The sequence below is a fragment of the Taudactylus pleione genome, unplaced genomic scaffold (assembly GCF_031769625.1).
Source record: "Taudactylus pleione unplaced genomic scaffold, aTauple2 ptg001064l, whole genome shotgun sequence".
Taxonomy (NCBI): Eukaryota; Metazoa; Chordata; class Amphibia; order Anura; family Myobatrachidae; genus Taudactylus; species Taudactylus pleione.
The window spans coordinates 67,868-92,770 of record NW_028285465.1 but is presented as its reverse complement, the minus strand read 5'-3'; the positions used below and the strand labels follow the sequence as shown (position 1 = coordinate 92,770).

The 24,903-nt window shown below is 46.0% G+C and overlaps 1 protein-coding gene across 1 annotated transcript in view; it reads right to left on the bottom strand.

Annotated features, from left to right (window-relative positions):
* The window catches only part of LOC148453897 (cell adhesion molecule CEACAM19-like), a 380,344-nt gene extending 355,719 nt beyond the window's left edge, over window positions 1-24,625 (bottom strand). Inside the window, exons 1-2 of the mRNA XM_088461548.1 lie at window positions 24,544-24,625; window positions 19,209-19,575 (exon numbers count right to left, since the gene is read on the bottom strand). Coding sequence (XP_088317674.1) covers window positions 19,209-19,575; window positions 24,544-24,625 — 449 coding nt within the window. The remainder of the gene's footprint in view (window positions 1-19,208; window positions 19,576-24,543) is intronic.
* Between the last annotated feature and the right edge of the window lie 278 nt (window positions 24,626-24,903).

Sequence of the window (24,903 nt, the reverse complement as noted above, 5' to 3'; positions counted from 1 at the left end):
CATACTTAGACCAAGGTGGCTACCAATCCAATGTATAAGATCAAAGGTAGGGTTGATAAGGTAGTTAGTAGGGCAGTGCAAAATAGGTGGATTGATGAAAGTGTGGCAGCCTATTTAACAGTTCCACATCCTATATGCCCGATTATCTACCTACTACCCAAAATACACAAGACATTGGTCGACCCGCCAGGGCGTCCAATTATATCTGCTAGGGGCTCTGCGCTTCAGCCCCTAGCGATTTTTGTTGATGGGTTTCTCCAACCGCGTGTAGTTGCAATGGAGAGTTATTTACGTGATACAACTGATTTGCTTGACAAAATTTTGTTACTGAATGATCTTACTGATGTGATGTGGTTGGCCACCTTGGATGTATCATCCCTTTATATCGTGATACCACACCAGGATGGTATTGAGGCGGTCAGAACCAGTCTTGGTAGTGGTACGCATGTGGGACCTCCAATTGAGTTCCTATGTGAGCTAATTAATCTTGTACTTGGTTCTAATAATTTTTTCTACTGTGGTGATTATTATATTCAATTGTTGGGCATGGCGATGGGGTCGAATCTGGACCCATCGTATGCCAATCTGTACATGCAGCAGTATGAAAAGAAATATATTTTGGGCCATTTTGGCCCAAAGATTGTTTGTTATGAAAGGTATATTGACAATCTGTTTTTGATTTGGAGGGGTACCGATGTTGAATTTTTCAACATGGTTTCTGCCCTCAATGCAATCGATGGCCCCATACGCTTCACCACTAATTTAGATAAATATACTATAAATTTCCTTGACGTGACCATTTCACATCATGGTACAGGTGTGAGCTCAACCCTATATCGCAAATCTACAGACCGTAATACATTGCTGCATGCATCTTGCCATCACATAAGCAACCTGTAGGAGTCACTCCCCATATCACAATTTCTACGTGTTCTAAGAAATAATACATCTCAGGATGTGTCTGAAATACAATTGTTGGAGATGCGTGACAGATTCCTCGCACGAGGGTACTCACCGACAGTAGTAAATAGATGTTTGTCAAAGGCACGCCAGCGTCATTTACAAATTACCACCAAAAGAAATATTAACCCGTCAAGAATGATATACCCTGCTACCTACGATTTGGCTGCTAAGGCTACAAATAAGGCCATCAGATGTCATTGGTCCATTATCACCACTGATCCAGCTCCTAAAAGTATTAACAAACAACCACCCTTGATGGCGTACCACCGTGGTCCCAATTTGCGCCAACTACTATGCAATAACCGAAGGTGACAGAGACACATTGGTTGTCTATTCGTCGACCCAGCTGCTACAGGTGTCCTTACTGTATTACGTGTCGATCCATGGCCACGGGGACTCATTTCTCCCATCCCCACAGTGGGAAGAATATAGCAATTTGCCATCAGTTATATTGCACTTTGGACTTTGTTATCTATATTTTGATGTGCCCGTGCGGTCTCTATTATGTCAGGATGACAACAAGACCGTTTAGGGACCATATGGCTAACCACCGATCGACAATTCGAGCTGCTTTACAAACAAAGCACTCTGATAAGCCAGTGGCCAAGCACTTTGCGGCACTTGGTCACCCTGCGGCTTCATTGAATTGCATACTAATAGATCATGTACCCCCACCGAGTCGTGGTGGTGATAGGGAGCTTCTCCTGAAGAAAATGAAGGCCAGATGGATATTCAAGTTGGACACTGTGGCACCAAGAGGCCTGAATGAATATCACCCTTATAGCATTTTTTTGTGGTGAAGTGCATGTATATGTGGGTACATGTGTATTCGTGTACATGTATGTGCATATATATGTTTTCCATGATGATGAGTTCTCTATGATATGTACATGCACAAATATGTGATATTCGTGTACATGTGGAATACTTAGCTATGCTGGCACACATTGTTTATTTATTTTTCTGGGTTTTTGTGTTTTTTCAAACAGTTATTTATTATGATTATTGTAATATATGTTTAGTGTATGTTCTTGTCAATAGGTATATCCTTGTCCTTTATTACCTATTTGTGTAGTCACTTATGGATGTCAGGATTAGATCTACATCAGCTCTATTTCCAGTGTTGTTTCAGCAGTCAGATCTGTGGCTGTGTTGTTGCTATTTGACAGTACTAGCAGCGTTTGTGCGTTGCCTAGCAACTGTGCATGGCTAGCCGCGTAATTTCCGGTTGGGATGTGTTCCAATCTGTGGAGCGCAAGGCTCTCCGGTTTGCGGCGCCATTTACAGTATGCTTTATGGTTACTATGTACTAGAGTGCTGCTGCTGACACTCTTGTTGATGGCCATAGATTTCTGATTGTTAACACTAGCAGTATTGGCTTTAGCACGCTGTCTAGCAACCAAGTGTGGCTGGCCGCGTCACTTCCGGTTGGGGTGCGTTCCACGCGGTTCCACGCAGTGGAACGCATGGCACTTCCGGTTCGTGGCGCCACGTGCTTTGCATGTTTGGGGACAGTATGAGCCACAGACACTATGTGTCAGAGCTGCTGCCGATAAAACTTGATGGTGGCCATGCATTTTTGATTGTAAGTACTGGCATTAGCCACAACTGATTTGTTGTATTATGTATATGCTCCTACTTCCGGGTATTGTGTTGGGAGTGGTGCTTAACTAATTGGGGTGGCTATTTAGGTGACTGGAGGGTCATTGGGCTATGGACTTCTTTGGTTAAGGTAGCATTGTGGTGGTTCACTTGTCTTGACAAAGGTCCTTTGGGGACCGAAATGTTGACCAAAGTCATGTACTTTGTAAGTGATAAATTGGAGATTTTTTCTACTGATTGGTGAGTGCCCATTTTTTTTATTTGCACTTTGCGGCCTGTAGTGGAGCACCCTGGATAATACACTCTGAATTGTGAGTGCAGCATACTGGACTGTGTATATAACTATGTGTATATATATATTATATATATATATATATATATATATATATATATATATATATATAGGATAATGAAAAAAAAAGCACTGAGTCAGTAGTCACCAAAATCCACATATATATAGTCAAACGTTTTTGGGGTCACAGCCCCGTCCTCAGGACAAAATACATACAACAATATTTTATAATTTATTGTTGTATGTATTTTGTCCTGAGGACGGGCCTATGACCCCGAAAACATTTGACTATATATACGTGGATTTTGGTGACTATTGACTCTAAGTGACAGTTTTTTCATTATCCTGGATTTTCTGTTACTTGTGCACTGGAGCAAGTTGTTTGGTTTATTTGAGTGCCGGCAGACTGAGATTTATATATATATATAATTATATATACATATATATATATATATATATATATATATATATACAGTGTATATATTTTTTTTTATATTACATTGTGGTGAGAGGGGTGGTCTCTCACCTGAGTTGCCCACATTCTGGTGGGATCAGCAGGGAAATATATACTAAAGTGCGGGTTTTCTGAATTGGAGATGTTGCCCATAGCAACCAATCAGATTCTACTTACCATTTATCTAGCAGCTTCTAGAAGATAATAGCTAGAATCTGACTGGTTGCTATGGGCAATATCTCCACTTCTAAAAACCCACACTTTAGTTAATATACCCCTAAGGGAGAAGAAAACAAGACCAGCATATTCTGCAGCTACAGCAGCAGTTTGGAACTTCGGGTTTTCACGGCTGCACAGCTCAAAGTGGAAATATGGAATTCCGGGTTTTCTATGTCACCCAGAGCCAGCATGAAATCAGCAGCAGAGGAGGATTCTGAACCCCCCATTCACCTAGTCTTCCATGCACTGATGCCGGCAAGCAGCCAATTAGTAGGCCTAAGTGGCTGTAGTGCCAGGGACAAAGGGCTATGCTGCGAGAGCATGGCTGATTGTTGCTGCAAGCCACTGCAGTGGACTGACAAGCAAGAGGAGTGCTGGGATCTTTTATGTTCATTTGATTATTCTCTGTATGTACCTGTGCTTCCTTCTTCAAGAAGTCTGTTACCCGGATAAAACGCGTTGGAGACTTCTCTCACCTTTCATGAACTTACCATTGTTTTACCTGATAAGCCATTTTTATATACTTCATGTGATGTGTTATGTACAGTATATTATTAATTAATTAATTTTTTTAACCACTTAACGGGCAAATTCTTTTCCCAAAAACAGCTCCGAAATTGTCGGGTTTTTTATGATTGAATTAGGTCAAGAACATCTAGTTAAAACTTATTCAACACAATTTTATGAAAGAAAATCTTTTTTTTTCAGTTTTTTTTTTCTATTTTGAAACATAGGGCCTGATTCAGAGCCGGACGCAATTAGCGCTCGCTCGTCCAGAAAATAGGGGTGGCTATTCAAATGAACCGTTCGCTGTTTGCGGTCTGTTCACGCCTCTAGGTCTGAACGAGCGTACAAAACTTGCGGTCGTTTTTTGGGAAACTACACCCCCTGGCCGCTCGCATCCTACGTCCTGTCCGCTATTTATTAGATTAATCGAGTACATCGAACAGGGTATGAACTGCTCGCTATTCTTGTGGTTGGTTTTTGCTACCACAATTTTGCGAGCAGTTCTGGCTTAAAAAAAACCCAGTGACGTGGTCAATGACGCTGCTGTTTTAAATATGCACACCCATAAAATGCCCGTTTTGACCTTTAAGCACGCCTGCGATCGGATCTCCACTCCCCATTTTCAAGCACCTTCCCCTGTTACCACCCACATACGCCTCTTTCTGTCACTCAAATTAGCAGGCATTCGCTATTTTGCGAGCACATGAATTTCGGCCGCACTGACTGGTTCGAGCATGCGTATAACGATCCATACGCATGCGCAGTTGGGCAAACATCGCTCAGAGCGAACGAGCTGCCGCTTACGAGTGGCTCTGAATCAGGCCCATAGTACACTGTATACCATAAAATAGCTATTTTTTTTCAAATTCATGAACTTGAACTTTAAACACTTTTAAACTATTTAAGACTTATATAAAACTCATGTAACAGTAGTTTTCAGTGTAATGGAACATTTAGACATTTTTTTCAGTATGAAAGACTTTGAAACAAGGCACAGCACAAAGTCCAACGTCGCACTCTATGCAGTAGAATCGTGTCTCTTTGCGTATTTTTTTGCCACTTTCATCTCTCTTAGAGCAGCAAACAGCACATTTTCTGGCTGCATTGTCTTTTTCTGTAGTAGGGACATACTCTGGGAAGTGCCTCTCTGTTAGCTGTAAGCGGTTTGGGCTAGGTGGTGGCCGGCCACGTTTTGTTGTGCAGGTCTCTGCTGTGTGGTGATTCTCTATTAGCTCCAGTCTAAATTGTAGGTGGGTTTTACCACCTTCATTTTTTTTAAACAGGATGTAAACATTCCAAATTGCTTGGTCTAATAGGTGGGTAAATATTTTGATATAAAATTTCTTACCCCTTTTACGGCTTATGGGATAATTAGTAATGTGCTGGTCTGCACGGTCTTCCCCACCTATTGTCAAATTATAATCAATAACAGCCTGTGGTTTGATTTTGGTTGTGTAGGATTTTTCAATTTCTACAAGTTCTATGTTGTGGACTGTAGATATGATACAGACATCTTTTTTTTATCTCTCCACCTCATCACACACACTTTTCCCCGTTGAAAGCCTACAATATCTCCCTTTTGCAGTTTTTTCTTCTTCAGTGCTTCAGGGGCATCTTTTCAGGTCAGTCCGATAGGTCAGCAATATATCGGCCAATAGAGGGGATGTATAAAAATTGTCTGTTGTGAAGCAATATCCCTTATTGAGTAAGGGTTTCAATAGACTCATTACTATTTGCACAGATAATGGTAAACCTTGGTATTTTCTACTTCAGGGTCCATAGGGGGTCCACAGGGTTGACCTTGGGGTATAGGTTGGGAACCAAATCCGGGCACCACGCAGTTAAAGCTTTTAGCTCCCAGGATGCACTTGGGTCCACTCTCCCTATAACCCCACCCCCAGCCAGAGGCACCTCAGTTTAAGTTGGTGCCCGGCCGGAATCGGGTCACCGTTTAGTGCAGTGGGGAGCTGATTAGCAGCCCCTAAGCTTTATTTTTTCTGAAGGACAGAGTTTTTTATTTTTCCTTTGGATTCTTCAGAGCGGCAGTGTCAGACTGTCCATAGGACGTCTAAGCTGCCGCTCCGTCACCCCGCTGGTGCTGAGACGCCAGTACAGATCTGGGGATCTCAGCGGGACCCCAGAGTCTGTACTAGCCGGACTCTGCGGGCACCCAGGACTGCTGCCGGATCCACGGGGAGCAGGTAAGGCGCGGGTCACCGCTTGCGGTGATCCGCGCATTTGAAATGCAGTCCTGTGCCTCCGGTCTCTGGGGACAGACCGGAGGCGCCGGCAGTGGCAGCGGGCCCCCCATACCCCGTGTGTCCACTAGACCACCAGGGACTTAGTGTTCGGTGCAGGGAGCCGGCGTCCCGGGGGTTAATAGCCGGCCAGGGGAGACAGCCTTCCCTGTTACAGCGGCTCCTCCCCTCAGCTCAGCGCGCCTTTCAGTATCCATAGTCTGGCGTCGCTGAGCTGCTTCCTCCGCGGGCCACGCTTCTTCTGAGGTCTCCAGCGGCCATTTTCTCTGTGGTGCAGCAGAAATCTCTGGAGATGGCAGTGAGTCCAGTCCCCCTGCGTACCTCACCATCAGGTCAGTGTACACAGCGCTGTAGCCTTCCCAGACACTGAATCTGGGTAAGTTGCATGCAGTGTAATAGTGCAGTATATTATATGACATGTTTATGTATATATGTGTATATCTGCATGGTATGTGACTTATGCTAGTGCTGACTGTACTTTATTCTCTCACCTGTCAGTGTATATCTATCCCTTTCCTTATCTGCCCTAATACAACTGTACTTGGGGTGGTTCTGAGACCTCACATTTATATACTTGTTAATATTTGTGAGGTTTGTCACATACTGTTGCGTGCTGCACGTTGCCATATTTTGAGTGGAACTGTGTGTTGCATATGCTGAAAATGGGTCCCTGCAGCTAATTTTTGGCATCAGTCAGGACCAGTATAGCGCTGCTTAATATTTCCGCCAAGAGGGTTGGTCAGATATGTCTGACCAGGAGATAGAGCGTTATACTGCACCCATTTTTACTATCCTGCAAGCCATGTGCTGCAGGTGTTAGTGCGGAGGATTTAACTCTTAAAGGGTTCTGTATGTGGCGTGATCGGGTGCCGGTCCCTTTCACGACCCCCTTGGGCGGTTTGTTTTCTCGGGATCCTCTTAATTGCGGATCGCCGGGCGGGCCCCATTGTTGTACCTCACTTGGGGTTACTTCACCATACTGCCCTTTTCATCTCAGGGTATCTCGCAGTTTCTTGCACTCTTCCCCTGTGACACAGACTACCGCTCCCTACAGGGGTTTTTTCGAGTATATGAATTCCCCCTGGTGCCACAATAGTCTGTCATGCCCCTTGCAGGGATTACCACAACAGCCACCCTGGGTGGAAGTCGTTTTTCTATGAAACGCAAATTGGCGTGGTGGACGCCCTGTGCTTACTTCCCACTTGGCTCTACCGTGAACTGGATACTGTTTTGGGCTCTTTCCCTCTTACACGGGGGGGAAGCCTATCTCAAGTATTTTTATCCCTGTTTTAGGGCTGGTAGCAGGTCCATTCTGGTTAGAGTGAATGTTGACCTGCACCTGTATCATACACCCTCAGTATTACGTGCCTTCTGGGTCCCTGTTGCTGACTAGCGGGTGGATCGCAGGGCGGGACTCTGGCTGTTGCCAGATATGAGGTATTACAACAGTGTTTGGTCTCCTGTCCCAAATTCCCTGAGGGTCATCATGAGCCCCTCCTGGGGTGGATGGGCGTGTTACTCGTCGGATTACAGACGTTACTACGCATCCCATTCCTGCGTGGTCGGATACTTCTGATCCGTAGGTGGTAACTCTGCCTGAAATCAGTATACTCGCTTTCAGGGGTTGTTACCCATCCTACCATGGCGATAGCATGGTTGGTTAATACTATTGCATACTGAGCTGATGCATTTGTAATGTTTTTCCCCTCCAACACGTCTGGGGTTCAAGTGTATTTGGTCGCTCACGTAATATATGCAGTTGTCATAGGTGGACATGCCTATATTGGATACCAGCTCCAAACTTTCAGAGTTCCGGCTGCGACGGTATCCTCCGTAATACCCTATGGCTGCGCTCTGGGAATGCAGAGGTGCAGATACCATCTATAGGGTATATCTGACCTTGACAGTGGCAGTACAAATTTCCCGCCGTCAGCTATGCTCACTACCGGGCCTCAGACTATTAAGTCTTTTTGTCCTCTGGGTCAGCCTAAAGGTCTGTTTCTTCATAGACTGTCGGCCTTTACAAGGGCCGACATATCCAGTTCCGAGCAAGCCTGGACTGCCAGCCGATCCTGCTTCTGAACCAACGGATATATCGTCAGCCTGACGAGAGAGGCCTACCACTGGGAGATGGCGATTTCTCAGTTTGCCCGGTACTAGTGTCTAGTTGCCGCGGCTACGTGGGTAGGAGGGTACGCCCTCTCTTTGCTCAGGCGGCCTATTTCCATGTGATGGTATGCAGGCCCTTATTCGGAACAGGGCCTTACAAATCCAGAAAGCTATACAGTTGTTGCGGTAAGCGGAGCTAATTGGGCCATCCCCACTTTCTCAGCGAGGGACTGGTTGTTCTGCTTTCTTTCTGGTGCGGTGGCTGAATGGTCCTCTTTGGCCTATTCTCTGTCTCAATTCCCCGAACCAGTTCCTAAAGCTACCTGGGTTCAGGAAGCAATCCCTATGCTCCATCATACTATGTTTGGAACCCGGGGACTTTATGGTATCACTGGATATACAGGACGCGTGCCTACGGGTACTTACAGAGACCTTACCTCAGCATGGACTGAGGTTTGCTGTATCACAGCACTTACGATTTTTCGGGCTCTGCCTGTTGGGACTGATCTCAGCCCCACAGGGGTTTACCAGCGTTTTGGATTTTCTGACAGTTCTTCTGTTCAGTATATCCCAATGCTCTTGTACCTGGATGGCCTCCTGCTCTTAGCAGGATCACCGGGGTACTTTACAGCCGGGTCTGGTTGACTGTGGGTTCTTCAGGGTGCAGACGTTTAATCAAGGGGAAAAAAGTCCTCCCTGCATCCCTCTCTGGGTATTCTTCACCTAGGAGCCCTACTGGATTCTCAAAATCTGAGAATTCTTCTGGCTTAAGACGGCATCTCCACTCTTCCATTAGGAGTACATGGATGTCTGCGCAGTCGCCATATGTCTTTACACTCTGGGATGCATGGTCCACTATTCAGTGTCTGCCTTTGGAAGGGTGGAATGGGCTCAGTTCCATTCCAGGCCTTTCCATAATTGGCTTATCTCCAGATGGAACGAGTTTTTTCTGTCGGATCACTGTTCAAACGATGATGCTCTCCCCGGAGGCAAGTCGGTCCCTTTTCGGGTGACTATGGCCATCTCGTCCAGGGTATTCTTTGCTAAGGACAGTGTCTGGTTCGCATCCATTTCAGTGCAATTGGATGTCTGTCGATTCCACCCTGTCAATTAACTTGTTGGAACTTTAGCCTGTCTTGGGCTTCACTCTGGCATAGCCCTTGTTTCCAGGTGAACCTGAAAAAGTTCAGTCCGACAGGGTCAGAACAGTGGCTTCCTTTTTAGCAATACTGTTCGTTGGGTGGCAATGTCAGGTATGTCATACATTCGGGCATTGTCTGAGGGTCTCCTCCCGACCATCTCGACAGTGTTCATTTCGGGTGCTCTCCATTGGGAAGCGGGAGTCCTCAGCCGTTACGACGTGCATCCCGGGGACTAGTCTCTTCCCCAAGAGAGGTTTCATCTCCTGGTGAGCAGGGGGGGGGGCCCTCCTGAGGTGACACTCATGGCCTTCTGACTCTATCACACTATGGTGTTACAGTCCAACTCTGGGGATTCTGAAGCAACCTTCAGTGACTCTTTGTCGGTGAAGGGGTTCTTCCAATTTGCGTACCTGTGTTCTCCAGTCTCCATTCTTCCTCGAGGGAAGTGTTTCAATAGAGACAGAGATGCTTTCCTGCTGGTGGCTCCTGATTGCCCCAGATGTCAGGGGTACTTGGTTTTTCGGAGTCTCTCCATCAATACTCCATTCCTGATGCTTCGCTACCCAGACCTGTTGTCTCAGGGTCCTGGGGTTTGCCTTGGACCTGGGTCATTTGTCTTTGACTACGTCCCTATAGTGGTCTTACGGCTTCCATGGCTTTGTCATCGTTGGAATGATTGGAGCACATGGATCAGCTTTTGCTGGGACCTACCACAATCTGTGGCAGCCATAATTCTTATGGTATTATACCTATCAATACGATCCTCTGGTGTCCAGGATTTCCAGATATTCTGGCATTCCTTCCGGCTGGCTTGGGTTTCTCCCTCGGCCTGGCCTTCCTGACAGTGCAGATCTCTACACTGTCAGTATGATTAGGTTATGGAATTGCTCTGCTCTGATATCCAGTTCATCCTTTGGAGTGTTTTCTGGATTATGCCTCCATTTGTCCTCCCTAGGGTCTCCTTGGGAGTTAGGAGTGGTTCTTCGTTAACTCCGGGGAAAGTTAATGGAACCGCTGGTTGTAATAGCCATTACATGGTCTATTGCTTTGGCTTTCTCTCTTTCTATCAGGGAGTTTATATCAACCAGGTGAGTGTCGGAATTGGGAGCGTTCTCATGTGGCTCCCTCTTCTGGAGGGCATCTTGTTAGGGTGTGAGTTGCTCTCACCCTGTGTTTCTTCTTAGTGATTTTCAGGTTCCATATTATTCTGGAACTTATGGTGCGGCCATTCAGTCCCCAGTCCTCTCGGCTGGTGTGGCCTCATTGACTGTGGTCCGGCCTCTGTGGATTTATGTGATCCATTCAAGTTCCTGACGGAAATCGGACTCCTTATTGGTGGTCTGAGATTTCTGGTTTTAACAGGAAAGGATGGCCGGCCTATGGCCATATGTTGGCTGGACGGCCTCGTATGTCTTCTTCAGGGGCCTACCCATGGGTAGGCCTTTCTGTTGTTGCTGCTTGTTTTTTTCTCAGGCCATGTAACCCTCGTGGGTGGCTCGCGGTGGCGCCTTGGCTGGTTTGCCTTGCTAGGTGGCCACCTGGTCTTCTGTCTACACCTTTTTAAGGTTCTAGGCATTGTTTTCCTTTGCCTCTCAGGATGCTTCCTTTTTGGCGGCGGATTCTCCTCTCAGCACAGGAGCGTCCCCTCCCTTGGTTGAACTGCTTTGGGACATCCCCAAGGTCAACCCTGTGGACCCCCTATGGACCCTGAAGTAGAAAACAAGAGATATGGTAAGAACTTACCTTTGTTATCTCTGTTTCTACGAAGTCCATAGGGTCCACAGGGCGCCCGCCCTGACGCACCTGGCTTCAAATGGGCTGTGTGACTGGTCACCGGTTTTCCGTCTCCCATTTCTGTGAGTATGGTTATCGAGTGTTTCAGTTTTCTCTCTTTTTTTCTCCTCCTCCGGCCTTTGGCTACTTACAAACTGAGGTGCCTCTGGCTGGGGGTGGGGTTATAGGGAGAGTGGACCCAAGTGCATCCTGGGAGCTAAAAGCTTTAACTGCGTGGTGCCCGGATTTGGTTCCCAACCTATACCCCAAGGTCAACCCTGTGGACCCTATGGACTTCGTAGAAACAGAGATAACAAAGGTAAGTTCTTACCATATCTCTTGTTATGTGTCCACTATAGTCCCTTTGCCTGTATATATAATGCTGGTGCCAAATGTATCCTGATTTTGCTTCACACAGCATGTACATTTTTATTCCAAATCTGGATATTTAACTTGGAATATACTGCTTCCACCCCAGTCTGCCTTTGTACAGCAGTAGACTTTCAGCAATGGAGATGTCTCTGTCACAGCTATAGACACTTGAGGCTCCTGGGAAGAGTCATTCTTACTAGAAAATATAAACTGAGGTGGTTTTAGGAATGACTTTTTCATGAAATATCACTGACACGAAAAAAAAGTAAATAGAAGAACAAGAATTCAAGAACAAAAGCTATATGGCAAAGTTCCACATTAAATCTCAATAACACAAAGTTCATGACATGCACTAACAGGTGCAGGGGAATGCCCCTGTGAGAAACAAAGTTCAAAGTACACATTGAACTGGTGTGGGGTGGAACCCCGAGTTCAACACAAGGCTAGGGCCTCAGGATAGAATGGAGGTCAATAACAGGGTTGAGCCCTGTAGCGTGACGGAGGTCCGGAACAATGTTGATCCCTGAGATGTAACAAGATCCGGAATGAGGTTAAGCCCTGAGATGTAATGAGGATCCGGAACAGGGTTGAGCCCTGAGACGTGATGAGGGTCCGGAATGCGGTTGAGCCCTGAGACGTGATGAGGGTCCAGAACTGGGTTGAGCCCTGAGATGTGACGAGGGTCCGGAACAGGGTTGAGCCCTGAGATGTGATGAGGGTCCGGAACATGGTTGAGTCCTGCGATGTGATGAAGGCCTGGAGCAGGGTTGAGCCCTGCGGCAGGATGAAGGTCCGGAGCAGGGTTGAGCCCTGCGGGGTAATGAAGGTCCGGAGTGGGGTTGAGCCCTGAGGCATAATGCGGTCCTGGTAGGATAGACTGTAACAGTGCAGTTGACAACTGTAGAAGAAGTAACCCCAGTGTCCGTATGAGTCAATAATAACAAGTAAACCAAATAGTGTAGCGTAGAATGGAATAGCAATAATAGAGCAGGATAACAACGGAAAAACAATGGCAATGCTGAGCTCTGTAGTGCAGCTGATAACATGTATCAGAACTTGAACCGGAACACGAGCAGGAATGTAGCGAGGTCCACAGCATACACCAGGCACAGCGGGGATCTGGCAGAGTTTAAGGAAGACCTGAAAGTAACATTGCACAGACATAGTTGAGGCATATGAGGCATAGTTAGTAACAGGGGTTTATACTAGAGGTCTGTGATCCATAGGAAGTTCAGAACATGTGACCCAAATAGAATCAGGTTTGGAATAATAAGCAATCAAGGAATCCAACAACCTGACGACACCTAAGAAACAGATGATCACTTTAACACTCTGTACACTGGATGTGATGAGCGCCAGTAACAAGGATAGATCCTCCAATGACCACAGTGGAACTTTCGGCAAGTGTTGTCTTTATGTACTGAAATAGTTAAAGTCCTGACAGTCTCGTTCTGGGGTCAGTAGTTCAGAAAACCTCTTGGACAAGTAGGACTAAACAAGCCATATTTTCTGGTGTTTGGGGTTGGGATGGGCTTTTTCTTCAGCCTGATTATCTACAAAATGTAGGAATTTTTTCAGTAAGATAAACCATCTGTGGGACATTATTGATGCAAAAAATGGTGTCGCCAGGGCATTCCTCTTAGACCAGTACCACTCCAGCAGAGGTTTTTGTATCAAGCCTTGCAGCACTAGCAGAGATAAGAATACCAGTATTTCTGCAGCCCTTGTTGGGACCCAATCATTGCTTCTTGAAAACTGGCGTGGTGTTGCACCGTTCAGCATACCGATTTGTTTCCACAGTAATCAATTCGACCAAGTGTAGGTCAAAAAACAATTTGAAATATCCCAGAATTCCACTTTCTATTGTCACTTGGTGTTCACCCATGAAGGGAAATTGTGGTGGCGCTGGAGCACAGTTTTGCGCGTCTAGAGCGCAAAATTGGCGCCCCTCCTCTTGATCTTGCTCTTCGTGAGTGGCATCCAAAAGTAGTTATTCTTCATCACTGGAATACATGTCACTTCCAGAATCAGAATCTGTATCACTGGTGGACATCGCTGCACTCTTATTGTAGATGATACATGGATAATGGTTTTCACCGTACTTTGATGATCACAGTTTTTATAACTTTTTTATAATTGTGTCAGTCACTGTAATATCTAACAATTGTATCCTTATCTCAATCACTGATGTCTATCTCTCTCTCTCCTCAGCTACACTATCACAGGACTCTCAACAATATGGCCCTCATTCAGAGCCGTACGCTCTGAGCAGAGCGCACGCTCTGAATGAGGGCCGCCCTCCATAATTATGGAGCGTCCTCCTGGACGCTCGTATAGCTGTGGGTCATCACCCACAGCCTATACGAGTGTGCAGTTTGATGGCCGCAATGGTCGTGACCATCGCGACCATCGAAACTGCGAGCCGGAGCCTGCGGTTGAGGTTTTCAACCGCAAGGCCCGGAGTGATTTTGGCTCTATCAGAGCCAAAATCACTCCCACTGACATCACTAGTGATGTCAGTGGGCCGGCTTCTGACGGTAGGCGTTCCCTTGGGAACGCCCCCGTCAGGAGGCACGCCCCCGGCACGCCCACCAAAGGGGGCGTGCTGTCAATCAACATCGACAGCACGCCCCGTTTGATCAGACACAACGAGCGAAGGACTTTCCTTCGCTCGTCGCGTCTGGCGCATGCGCACGACGGAGCTCCCGCCGTCGTGCGCATGCACAGTGCACAACATCGACCCACTTGTGAGCGGACAGCCGCTTGCGAGTGGGTCTGAATCAGGCCCTATGTCACCAATATCATGAGGTGAATAATCCTCATAGGTTTGTCCACCCCTGTTGCTGGGAAGATATGGAGAGGTAGGAGTGAACAATCCTTAGGATTGCCCACCCCTGTTGTTTGGAAGAGAAGAAGGAGGAGAAGTGTGTGTAGGTATGAATTGGGCATACTTCAGGGGCCATCATACAGTATGATCTGTGTGGGTCAAGGATGAGCAGTACACACTTCAGGGGCCAGCATATGATCTGTGTCAGTCAGGAATGAGCAGCACACTTCAAGAGCACCAAATATTCTGTAAGCAGGGGAGAAGGGATGGATCGGGGATAAATCACTGTAACCTGCCAATGGCCGTCCTTCTCTTTTTTAGAGCGGCCTCCTGGCTGCTCGCATAGCTGTGGGTGACCACCCACAGCTTATGCGAGTGGCCAAATAGATGGTCGCGATGGTCAAGACCATTGCGACCATCGGCTTGCGATGAGACCCTTGTGGTAGGGTCTCGTTGCCGTAAGCCCTGGAGTGCTTTTGGCTCTATCAGAGCCGAGAGCACTCCCACTGACATCACTTGTGATGTCAGTGGGGCCGGCCCCAGATGGTAGGGGTCTGAATCAGGGTCTGAATCAGGCCCAGAGTTTCCAGTCACTGAATTTCCCCGGCAGTGCAGCATCATGGTTACACAGGAGCACAGGCTTCATTCATTCTAATAACCCGGCGTCTGTGAGGAGCAGCGCCAGGTCTAAACCAGGGGGGGGCAGCAGCTGTGTATGTGTTCATTACCCCGGCATCTGCGAGTAGCCACGCTGGGGTTACACAGGAGCACAGGCTCCATTCAGTCTTATAACCCGGCGTCTGCGTGGAGCAGCGCCAGGTCTAATCAGGGGGCCAGCGGCTATATATTCATTACCACAGGAGCACAGGCTCCTTTCATAGCAACAGCCTGGCATCTGCAAGGAGCAGCGCCGAGCTGATCAGTGAAGAGGGGAGCGAGTGGCTGGGAGGGAGCAGGCAGAGGCTGCACGGGGCTTACATAGGAGCAGAGGCTCCATTTAGTTCACTAACCCGGCATCTGCCAGGAGCAGCACCGGGTGTGTGCGTAGAGGGGAGCAGGCGCCAGGCTGGCTGATCCCTGTGCCCAGCAGTGATCAGCAGAAACGATTAGAAAATGTAGTTGCAGAGGGACCGTGGAGGTCCCTCTGGGGCTGGTGGCTGCAGGAACATTCTCCTCCAACAGCCACCCACAGGGCATTTCTGACTAGTTGTATCAGATCAGATACGACCAAGTCAGGGAAAGCCCAGTCTGGTATGGTCGTATCTGATACGACCGTGCCAGGCAAGTGGTTAAAAAAAATGTCCAATGCATGTTGACTTATTGTCTACTCCACCTCTTATGTCTAGATATTGTCTTATTAAATTGCTCTTTTAGCTCAAAGTAATTGTGTATCCATTTTTTGCATATTTATATATATTAATAGGTGATAGTATTGCTGCACAAAATGATAGGTGCTGTAAAATTCTAGTATGCACCTTTTTTGCACAATGCACTGATATAAACAATTATTTTTATCATTGTTTTAGATACTTAAGGGTATATTGTTGCATTTACTAATGTATACATAAACATGGTGCACTTTAAAAGCATTAAGAAAAGTCTATTATGTACTACTTTTTTTGCATGATGCACTCTATGGTATGAATGTACTATAATTTTCGAATACACAAAATACCAAAGATTATTAGAGTTTTATCACATTTTTTGCACATTAGCACATATTGCACTTTGAAATAATTACCTTATTACATGGAATTGAATATTCCTTTTTGTATACACATAAAATATATAAGACATTGGGCGCTCAAATGCAGATTTAATTATTGTATGTTTCCGTCAGCAACAGATCTCCAGTGTTGCACTTCTGATTGAGCCGACACCTTTATTGCTGGGGAGTGCTGTATACAGGTAGCTCACCATCTATACAGGTTTTCTTTCCCATTGGTCTCTGGGCCTGATTCAGATCCGGTCGCAAGCACTGAGCGCTCGCAACCGGGTCGATAGTGGCCGGCTCCGTTGTCCGCATGCGCGAGACCCGGCTAGCGACGGGAAATCCGTCGATCCGGGTCTCGCAACAAAGGGGGCGAGCTGTCGGTGTTAAGTGACAGCTCGCCCCCTTTGGTGGATGGACCGGGGGGTGGCTGCCCAAACAGAGGCGTTCCCATGTGAACGCCTGCCATTTGGGGGCGGCCCCACTGACATCATGAGTGATGTTAGTGGACAGATTCCGGCTCTGTTAGAGCCGAAATCTCTCTGGGACTTGCGGCCACGACACCCTACCACAACGGTCTCATCGCAAGCCCGATGGTCGCGATGGTCTTGACCATCGCGACCATCATCCTGGCCGCTCGCTATAGCTGTGGGTGGTCACCCACAGCTATGCGAGCTTCCAGGAGGCCGCACAAAAAAAAAATGCCCTGATTCAGAGCGAGTGCTCTTTCAGAGCGTCCGGCTCTGAATCAGGGCCTCTATACACTAATTTGTGTATACAATTATTCAATTATTTTTTATAAATCAGTGTAATGGAGCGTACACACGGTCAGATTTGTCAGACTTGTCAGATTTGTCAGATGAACGATTGAACGATTAAACGATCTGAACGATTTGAACGATTTGAATAAAGTTTTGAACGATTTGAACGATTTGAACGATTGAACGATTTTTGACTGCATTAAAATGAATGGAATCGTCCAAGTCTGACTGCAAACCCATCAGATGTCAGATATCGTTATCTGACAAACGGGAACGCGCATCGTTGATCGTCCATCGTTCAGGCATGTCAGATATGAACGATTTTCCTTCAGATATGAACGACTGAACGATTTTTAAATCGTTATCGTTCATATCTGAAGGAAAAATCTGATCGTGTGTATGCACCATATGAGTTTCTACCTCTTTTGGTGCTGCAATTTTCCATCTCCATATATATATTTATGTATATATAAGGGTGTGTGCTATCTACCCTATATAAGGGCGTTATACATATTGAGGTGTGATATTATTTTATATCAATACAACTCTGAATTCTATCTGGCTGTATACTGTTGATTGAAAAAGATTTTATGTATAATAAATATTTTTATATTAATGGTGGCCTTTGGGCCTTCTTTGGGTGTATTCTTGGTGCAAGGGTTTATTTTTAGATATTTATCTCCTTAAGAAGATAAGGAGTTTTTCTTCATATTAAGAAAATCCAATTGTATGGGAGAAAAGCCACACTGAAGTGTTTAGTATACATAAAGTGCACAAGTCGGCCGTAGGATCCATCTCTTCTAAGAATTTATAATACTGCAAATTGGATTACGAGCTTATTTTATATTGGACTTTTTTTATATATTTAATTGAAGTGAACAATTCGTTATTTGTTTTCTTTGGGGCACATCTTCTATACTACTCTATAAAATATTGTGTTCTAGCCCCTACTAACAGGGGGATTGTTTTAGACGTTTTGTAGCCATTTATTATATACTAATAAAAGCTGAGCGCAGGTTAAGGGCATTTCTTTGTGTGTATATATATATATATATATATATATATATATATCCCCACTGTCATATTTCTGCATTTACCCCTGAACCTGTTTCACCTCTCCAGTCATACGGACTTTAGAGGTGATATAGTTGTATATGTATGTATTTTTTGGAGTGCATTTACAATACAGAAAGCATATTTTACACTAACAGAACAGATGTAAGTAATATTCTGCATGAGGCCGAGAGTGTCTCTCACCAATGAGGAGAAAGACCCATCATTGTCAGACCGAGATTGCATCCCAACCTTTCAGATGGTCAAAGAGTGGCAGTTGAGTCTTAGGGGGTCTATTTACTAAGCCTTGGATGGAGATAAAGTACCAGGCAATCAGCTCCTAACTGCCATGTCACAGGCTGTGTTTGAAAAATGGCAGTTAGGAGCTGATTGGCTGGTACTTTATCTCCATCCACTTTATCTCTCTCCAAAGCTTAGTAAATAGACCCCATAAAGTGGAGGAGGTGTGGCCAGTGCTTTGTGGGTGTGGCCAGTAACATGTAGGAGTGTACATTCCTTCACTATCAGCCCCAATGTCTCCCTAAATACATATAAGCAGAAAAATTGCATAATTTTGTGAGGAAAATACAAACACAATTTTATTACTTCTGATTTATGGATGACCATGTGGCCAGCTGGGTGACTGATCATCATGCTGTCATTATGATTGGCCTAGTTTTATGTGGAAGCCTGGGGCTGTAGTCCCATCTGCCGAATTGTTAATCTGGGCCTGCTTGTCCCACTCTATGATTTCCAGCCTAGTAGTAAGGGCTGATGTAATATATACATATGCAGAGCTGGAGCTACCACTGTACCCAGCAGCCGCACACAGAGAAGGCACCAATCATTATTCACAGGGCCATAGCTAGCGTAGTGTGGCCGGTGCCATCGCACAGGGCACCACAGGTCAAGGGGCGCTGTTTGGGCCTGTCAAATTTCTGTTTATTATCATTCTTGCTTATAGCTTCCTCTTATTTCATCCCCAGCATCTCCTGGCCTTTCCTATCTCTTCCCTTGCCCTTCCCCATGAAGCCATGGCCCTTTTTTGGGTGCATTTTGTCCCTTTGAAAAATGAGGGGGGCACCAATGCTCTTTCTGGCACAGGGCACCAAAAAGTCTAGTTACGGCTCTGATTATTCATCACACATCTGCCTGGCACAGTGACTACACGTTACTCACCATAGACAGGGTCACAGAGGCTTGTTCTTGTGGTTTCTCTGTCTGTATTTGCACTGTGTAATCACCGCTGTCTGTTATATGGAGATCTGAGATCAGTAATGAGCCATTAGGTAAAGGCCTGGCCCGAGGGAAGTACTGAGGCCCAGGAATTAGTGAGGGAGTAACATCAGGAATATATGTGAGGATTTGATCCCCAGCACTGGTGTTTAGTCCTTTATACCAAGTGACAGACACAATACTCCCAGTGATCTCAGTAACACTCAGGGTGACAGATTCCTGGATCACTGGATACTGAGGGATCAGCTGAATATTAATCATCCCACTAGTCAAATCCATCCACAGACTGAGGAGAGCTGAAAGAGAAACAAACATATATCAGGTAATAGAATGCTTGCCTACCCTCCCAAATTCCGCGGGAGCCTCCCGAATTGAGGTGGGAGCTCCCGCTACCCCGCAAACTAGATGTAATCCCCCGCTTTCCTCACAGCGCTGCAGAAAGTCCGGACTGCGCATGCGCGAGTCCAGATGTAGACGCAGGGTCAGGGAGTCCGTTTACTACAGAGAGATCCCTCCTGGGTCCACCCCTGCACAGAGCAGCTGACTCACCAGCCAAAGTTCACACAGACTACTGGGAGAGACTGATGCTCCCAGCATTCTCTGCCCAGCCATTCCCGAGGAGGACACATGGAGGAGTAGCTGATGCTGAGCTGTCTGAGCCCGAGGAGGACACATGGAGGAGGAGCTGATGCTGAGCTGTCTGAGCCCGAGGAGGACACATGGATGAGGAGCTGATGCTGAGCTGTCTGAGCCCGAGGAGGACACATGGAGGAGGAGCTGATGCTGAGCTGTCTGAGCCCGAGGAGCTGTGTGTGAGTGTTTCACAATTCAGAGGTTGAGCCCAAAAAATCTCCTTTATATCTGTTGTGGTCAGTGTCAGTGCTGCAGGAGAGGTGAGGTGAGGGGAATGTGTGTGTGTGTGCATGTTTGTGGGTGGTGGAATCTATTAATGTGAATGTTTATGTGTGTGTGGGGGATCTGATAATGTTAATGTGGTAGGGGGAGATCTAGTAATGTCAGTGTGGCAGAGAAGAGACATATTAATGTCAGTGGGGGGGCTAGGGTGTCAGCATATAGTAAGATGTGTTATTATATTTGTGTGGTCATCTATTGAAGAATTTTAATTAGAATCGTTGTGGGGGAACAGATTCTTATTTTGTCCACATTTCCTTTTGCAAGGCCCTCTTATGCCCGTGTCTATGGGAATGTACTGACATAGGGCCTAATTCAGAGCCACTCATAAGCGGCAGCTCGTTCGCTCCGAGCGATGTTTGCCCAACTGCGCATGCGTACGGATCGCTATACGCGTGCGCGAACCAGTCAGTGCGGTCAAAATTCATGTGTTCGCAAAATAGCGAATGCCTGCTATTTTGAGTGACAGAATGAGGCGTATGTGGGTGGTAACAGGGGAAGGTGCTTGAAAACGGGGAGTGGAAATCCGATCGCAGGCGTGCTTAAAGGTCAAAACGGGCGTTTTAAGGGAGTGCATAATTAATCCAGCAGCGTCATTGACCACGTCACTTGTTTTTTTTTAACTCAGAACTGCTCGCAAAATAGTGGTTGAAAAAACCAACCACAAGAATAGCGAGCAGTTCATACGCTGGTCGATGTACTCGATTAATCTAATAAATAGCGGACATGACGTATGGTGCGAGCGGCCAGGGGGCGTATTTTTCAAATTTACGTTCGCATGTTTTGCTCGCTCGTTCAGACTTAGAAGCGTGAACAGTCCGCAAAGTGCGAACGGTTCATTTGAATAGCCACCCCTTTTTAGAAAACGAACGACCGCAAATAGCCAATGGCTCTGAATGAGGGCCATAATTTGCCTCCATGTCAGCAATACAGAATATTTTGGTATCACATGCCAAGTATTTACATAAAGTAATTGTAATTTAATTTGGTCCAGAACACACCCAATTGGCAACAGATACGCCCATAGGTGGATCTAGACACGCCTTTTGGGTGGTGTCAGACATCTAGCGCCGCACTTTTTACTATAGTGTGTAATCTCCCTGAAACTACTTTTCAAAAGTAGGCAAATATGGGTAATAGGACAAAGTCAGATGTTACCAAGGCTTGTACAAATACAATATAATATAATACTGCATGATTACATTTGTTGATAAATAAGGACATTTCAGAGTAATTTATACAGTTATGTTGTTATTAGCCTTGTGTCATTGTATAATGCCAAAGGTTTAATACAGGGAAGGGAATTCCTAGTGACTGGCTAGAAGTAATTGATTGTCTACTGCTTTTAGTGATATATTTTTGATGCTATATAACCACATGTAGGGGCTGAGTTGGGTACAATGCTGATGTTTTTTTGCGACTGTGCATCCGTCTAAATCCCTAAAGTTGCACCGCGTATGCGTCACTTGGTCTCTGGGCCTGATTCAGAGCTGAACGCTCTGACCAGAGCGCTCACTCTCAATCAGGGCCCTCCTCCCTCAACTTGGAGCGGCCTCCTGGCCGCTTGCATAGCTGTGGGTGACCACCCACAGCATATGCGAGCGTCCATGATGATGGTCGCGATGGTCTTGACCATCGCAACCATCGGGCTTGCTACGGAGACCCTGCAGTAGGGTCTCGCTGCCGCAAGCCCTGGAGTGATTTTGGTTCTATCAGAGCCAAAATCACTCCCACTGACATCACTAATGATGTCAGTGGGGCCGGCTTCAGACGGTAGGCGTTCCCATGGGAAGCCCATCGCTCGCCGGGTCTCACGCATGCGCACGATGGAGCTCCCTCCGTCGTGCGCATGCGCAGTAGGGCACAATCGACCCGCTTGTGAGCGTCCTGCGCTCGTGAGCGGGTCTGAATCAGGCCCTCTGTGCAGTGTGCACAGAGATGCAGGATAAATTGAGATGCATAGACTCTGGAAAATGATAGGTGTTCCTGGGCGGTGACTGGGAGGTGGCTATGCAGATGCACAAAGATCTTCCATCTGATAGGCATGTTATGGGAGCATTGGCGTATCTATAATGGATGCAGGGTGTGCGCTGCACACAGGTCCCGGGGTGCAGGGGGGCCCACACTGAACATCTTGCACTCATATAAAAATTATATTTACCTCTCCAGAGGAGTACCACGTTGACCAGTTCTATAGAATTTAATCACCAGGAAAATGACGCTGTGGACATTTTCCCAGTGATTTGCACATATTCAGTAAAGATGTCCCCAGAAATAAGTCACGGACGCCATGTTCCCGGAGACCTGCGCATGTGCAGTAGACTCAGGCACAAAGCCACAGTCTACTGCTCTGCTGAAGAGGAGAGGGCCCATAAGGCTGCACACAGGCCCCTGTATGGGAGTTTTGCGGGCATGTTGCAGGGGTGTACTCTGGTCCTGATTCAGAGATGGATGCTGTTAGCATCCTTGGATGCAGCAGTGGCGCTACCACTAGGCAGCTGTAGAGAGCTACCACAGGTGTCGTCACCTAAGGAGGCCACTGTTGAGGCCGCCTATCAAACAAATGAGGGATTTCTCTGAAACAGACTCCTTTTTTCGATGATGCCTACGACTGCCACAGGTCTTATTAGCTGGGACCGACACTATCTCCTCATTTCTTCCCTGCTTTTGGCCTCAATGGCAATTTCATGTGTTCTGTGAAAAAGCCAGCACAGCTTCTGATTCTGGTCCCCTGCTCAATTTGTGCTACAGTAGCTTTTCTGTGTGATAGGACCAGACAGGCTAGCCTTCATCCCACATGCGCATTAATAAGCCTTGGCGCATATGACCATGTTGCTGGTTTACTGTCTGTCCTTCCTTGGACCACTTCTGGTAAGTTCTAAGCACTGCATACTGGAAGAGCTGCCGTTTTAGAAATGCTCTGACCTAGTCGTCTAAACATCACAATTTGACGCTTGTCAAAGTTACTGAGATTCTAACGCTTGTCCATTTTTCCTACTTCAAAGTTCGGGGTCTATTCTGATCATTTTTATGCCCGATATGTAAAAGGGTGATGCTTTTCCTAGCAAGACACGGCTACTAAAAGCATTGCCCTTTTAAATATTGGGCATAGTCATAAATATGATCAGAAACACCCGGATTTACAACCAGACACTTTGTAAATAAACCCCATCAACTTCAAGAACTGACGGCTCACTTGTTGCCTAATATACTCCACCCATTGACAGGTACCATTGTAACAAGATAATTAATGTTATTCACCTGTAAGGTTATGGCTGATATATATAAATGTGTGTGTGTGCAGATATGTCTGTGCAGCTGTATATATGTGTCTGTACAATAGTGTCGGTGTAAAAAAAAATATATAAATTTATATATGTGTGTGTGTTTGTGAAACTTTTTGTGTAGCTGTATATATGTGTCTGTGTATATATGTGTCTTTAACTGTTGGCATGCATATAGGTTGTGCACCTGCACACCCCTTAGCACCGGAGAGCTCAGCAACACCAAAAGACCCGGAAGACCACGGAAAACAACTGTGGTGGATGACAGAAGAATTATTTCCCGGTGCGTTCTTTCTTTTTAAGAATGTTCCAAACAGTTGATTTGGCCACACCTAATGTTTTTGCTATCTCTCTGATGGGTTTGTTTTAATTTTTCAGCCTAATGATGGCTTGCTTCACTGATAGTGTCAGCTCTTTGGATCTCATATTGAGAGTCGACAGCAACTGATTCCAAATGCAAATGTCACACCTAGAATCAACTCCAGACCTTTTACCTGCTTAACTGATAATGAAATAACAAGGGAATAGCCCACACCTGTCCATGAAATAGCTTTTGAGTTGATAGTCCCATTACTTTTGGCCCCTTAAAAAGTGGGAGGCACATATAGAAACCGTTGTCATTCCTACACCGTTCACCTGATTTGGATGTAATTACCCTCAATTAAATCTGAAAGTCTGCAGTTAAAGCACATCTTGTTTGTTTCATTTCAAAGCCATTGTGGTGGTGAATAGAGGCCAAAATATGAAAATTCTGTCAATGTCCCAATATTTATGCACCTGACTGTATCTGCGCTGGGAAACCATTTCAGTGATGTATCACGATAACTGGAATAGGGGTTATGACAACTATATTAATACCAAAGATGGAGAACTAATTGTACTTATGGACCACCAATCCACCATGCAGATGTGCCTGGGATTTGTACAGAGATGCCCACAAACAGTCCCTGACCAAAAGAGGGCCACAAAGTGCTTGCGAGAGCATGGGTTTCACTAGCCAACCCCCGATACGTCCAATAATCATTCACCAACTGTCAACTGTCCCATCACCACTCTAATCTCACTTGCCTCCATCTAATATCTTAATTCTAGTAATGATACTTAATTTAAGTTCAGTCTTTACTTGAACCACTGCTGTGTGAACTTTCATGCTGAATTTCCTGCCTCTCCTAAGAGAGAGGCTTTATATTTTATTTTACAATTCCAATTCCAACTTTCCCATGCACTCTGGCCCAAGATCTCTGATCCCATTGTGTACTGTGATCTATAGTTCTACTCTTCCTCCACGCCTGCCCTGCTGAGATAGCTTTCCAGATCAATGAATAGTATATACAGGGCCGTGCAAATATAATTTCAATCTCATTAGATGGAGAAGGTTGAGTTCCCTCATACAGTTTAACACTGGAGATGTTTTCTGAGTCTTCAGTA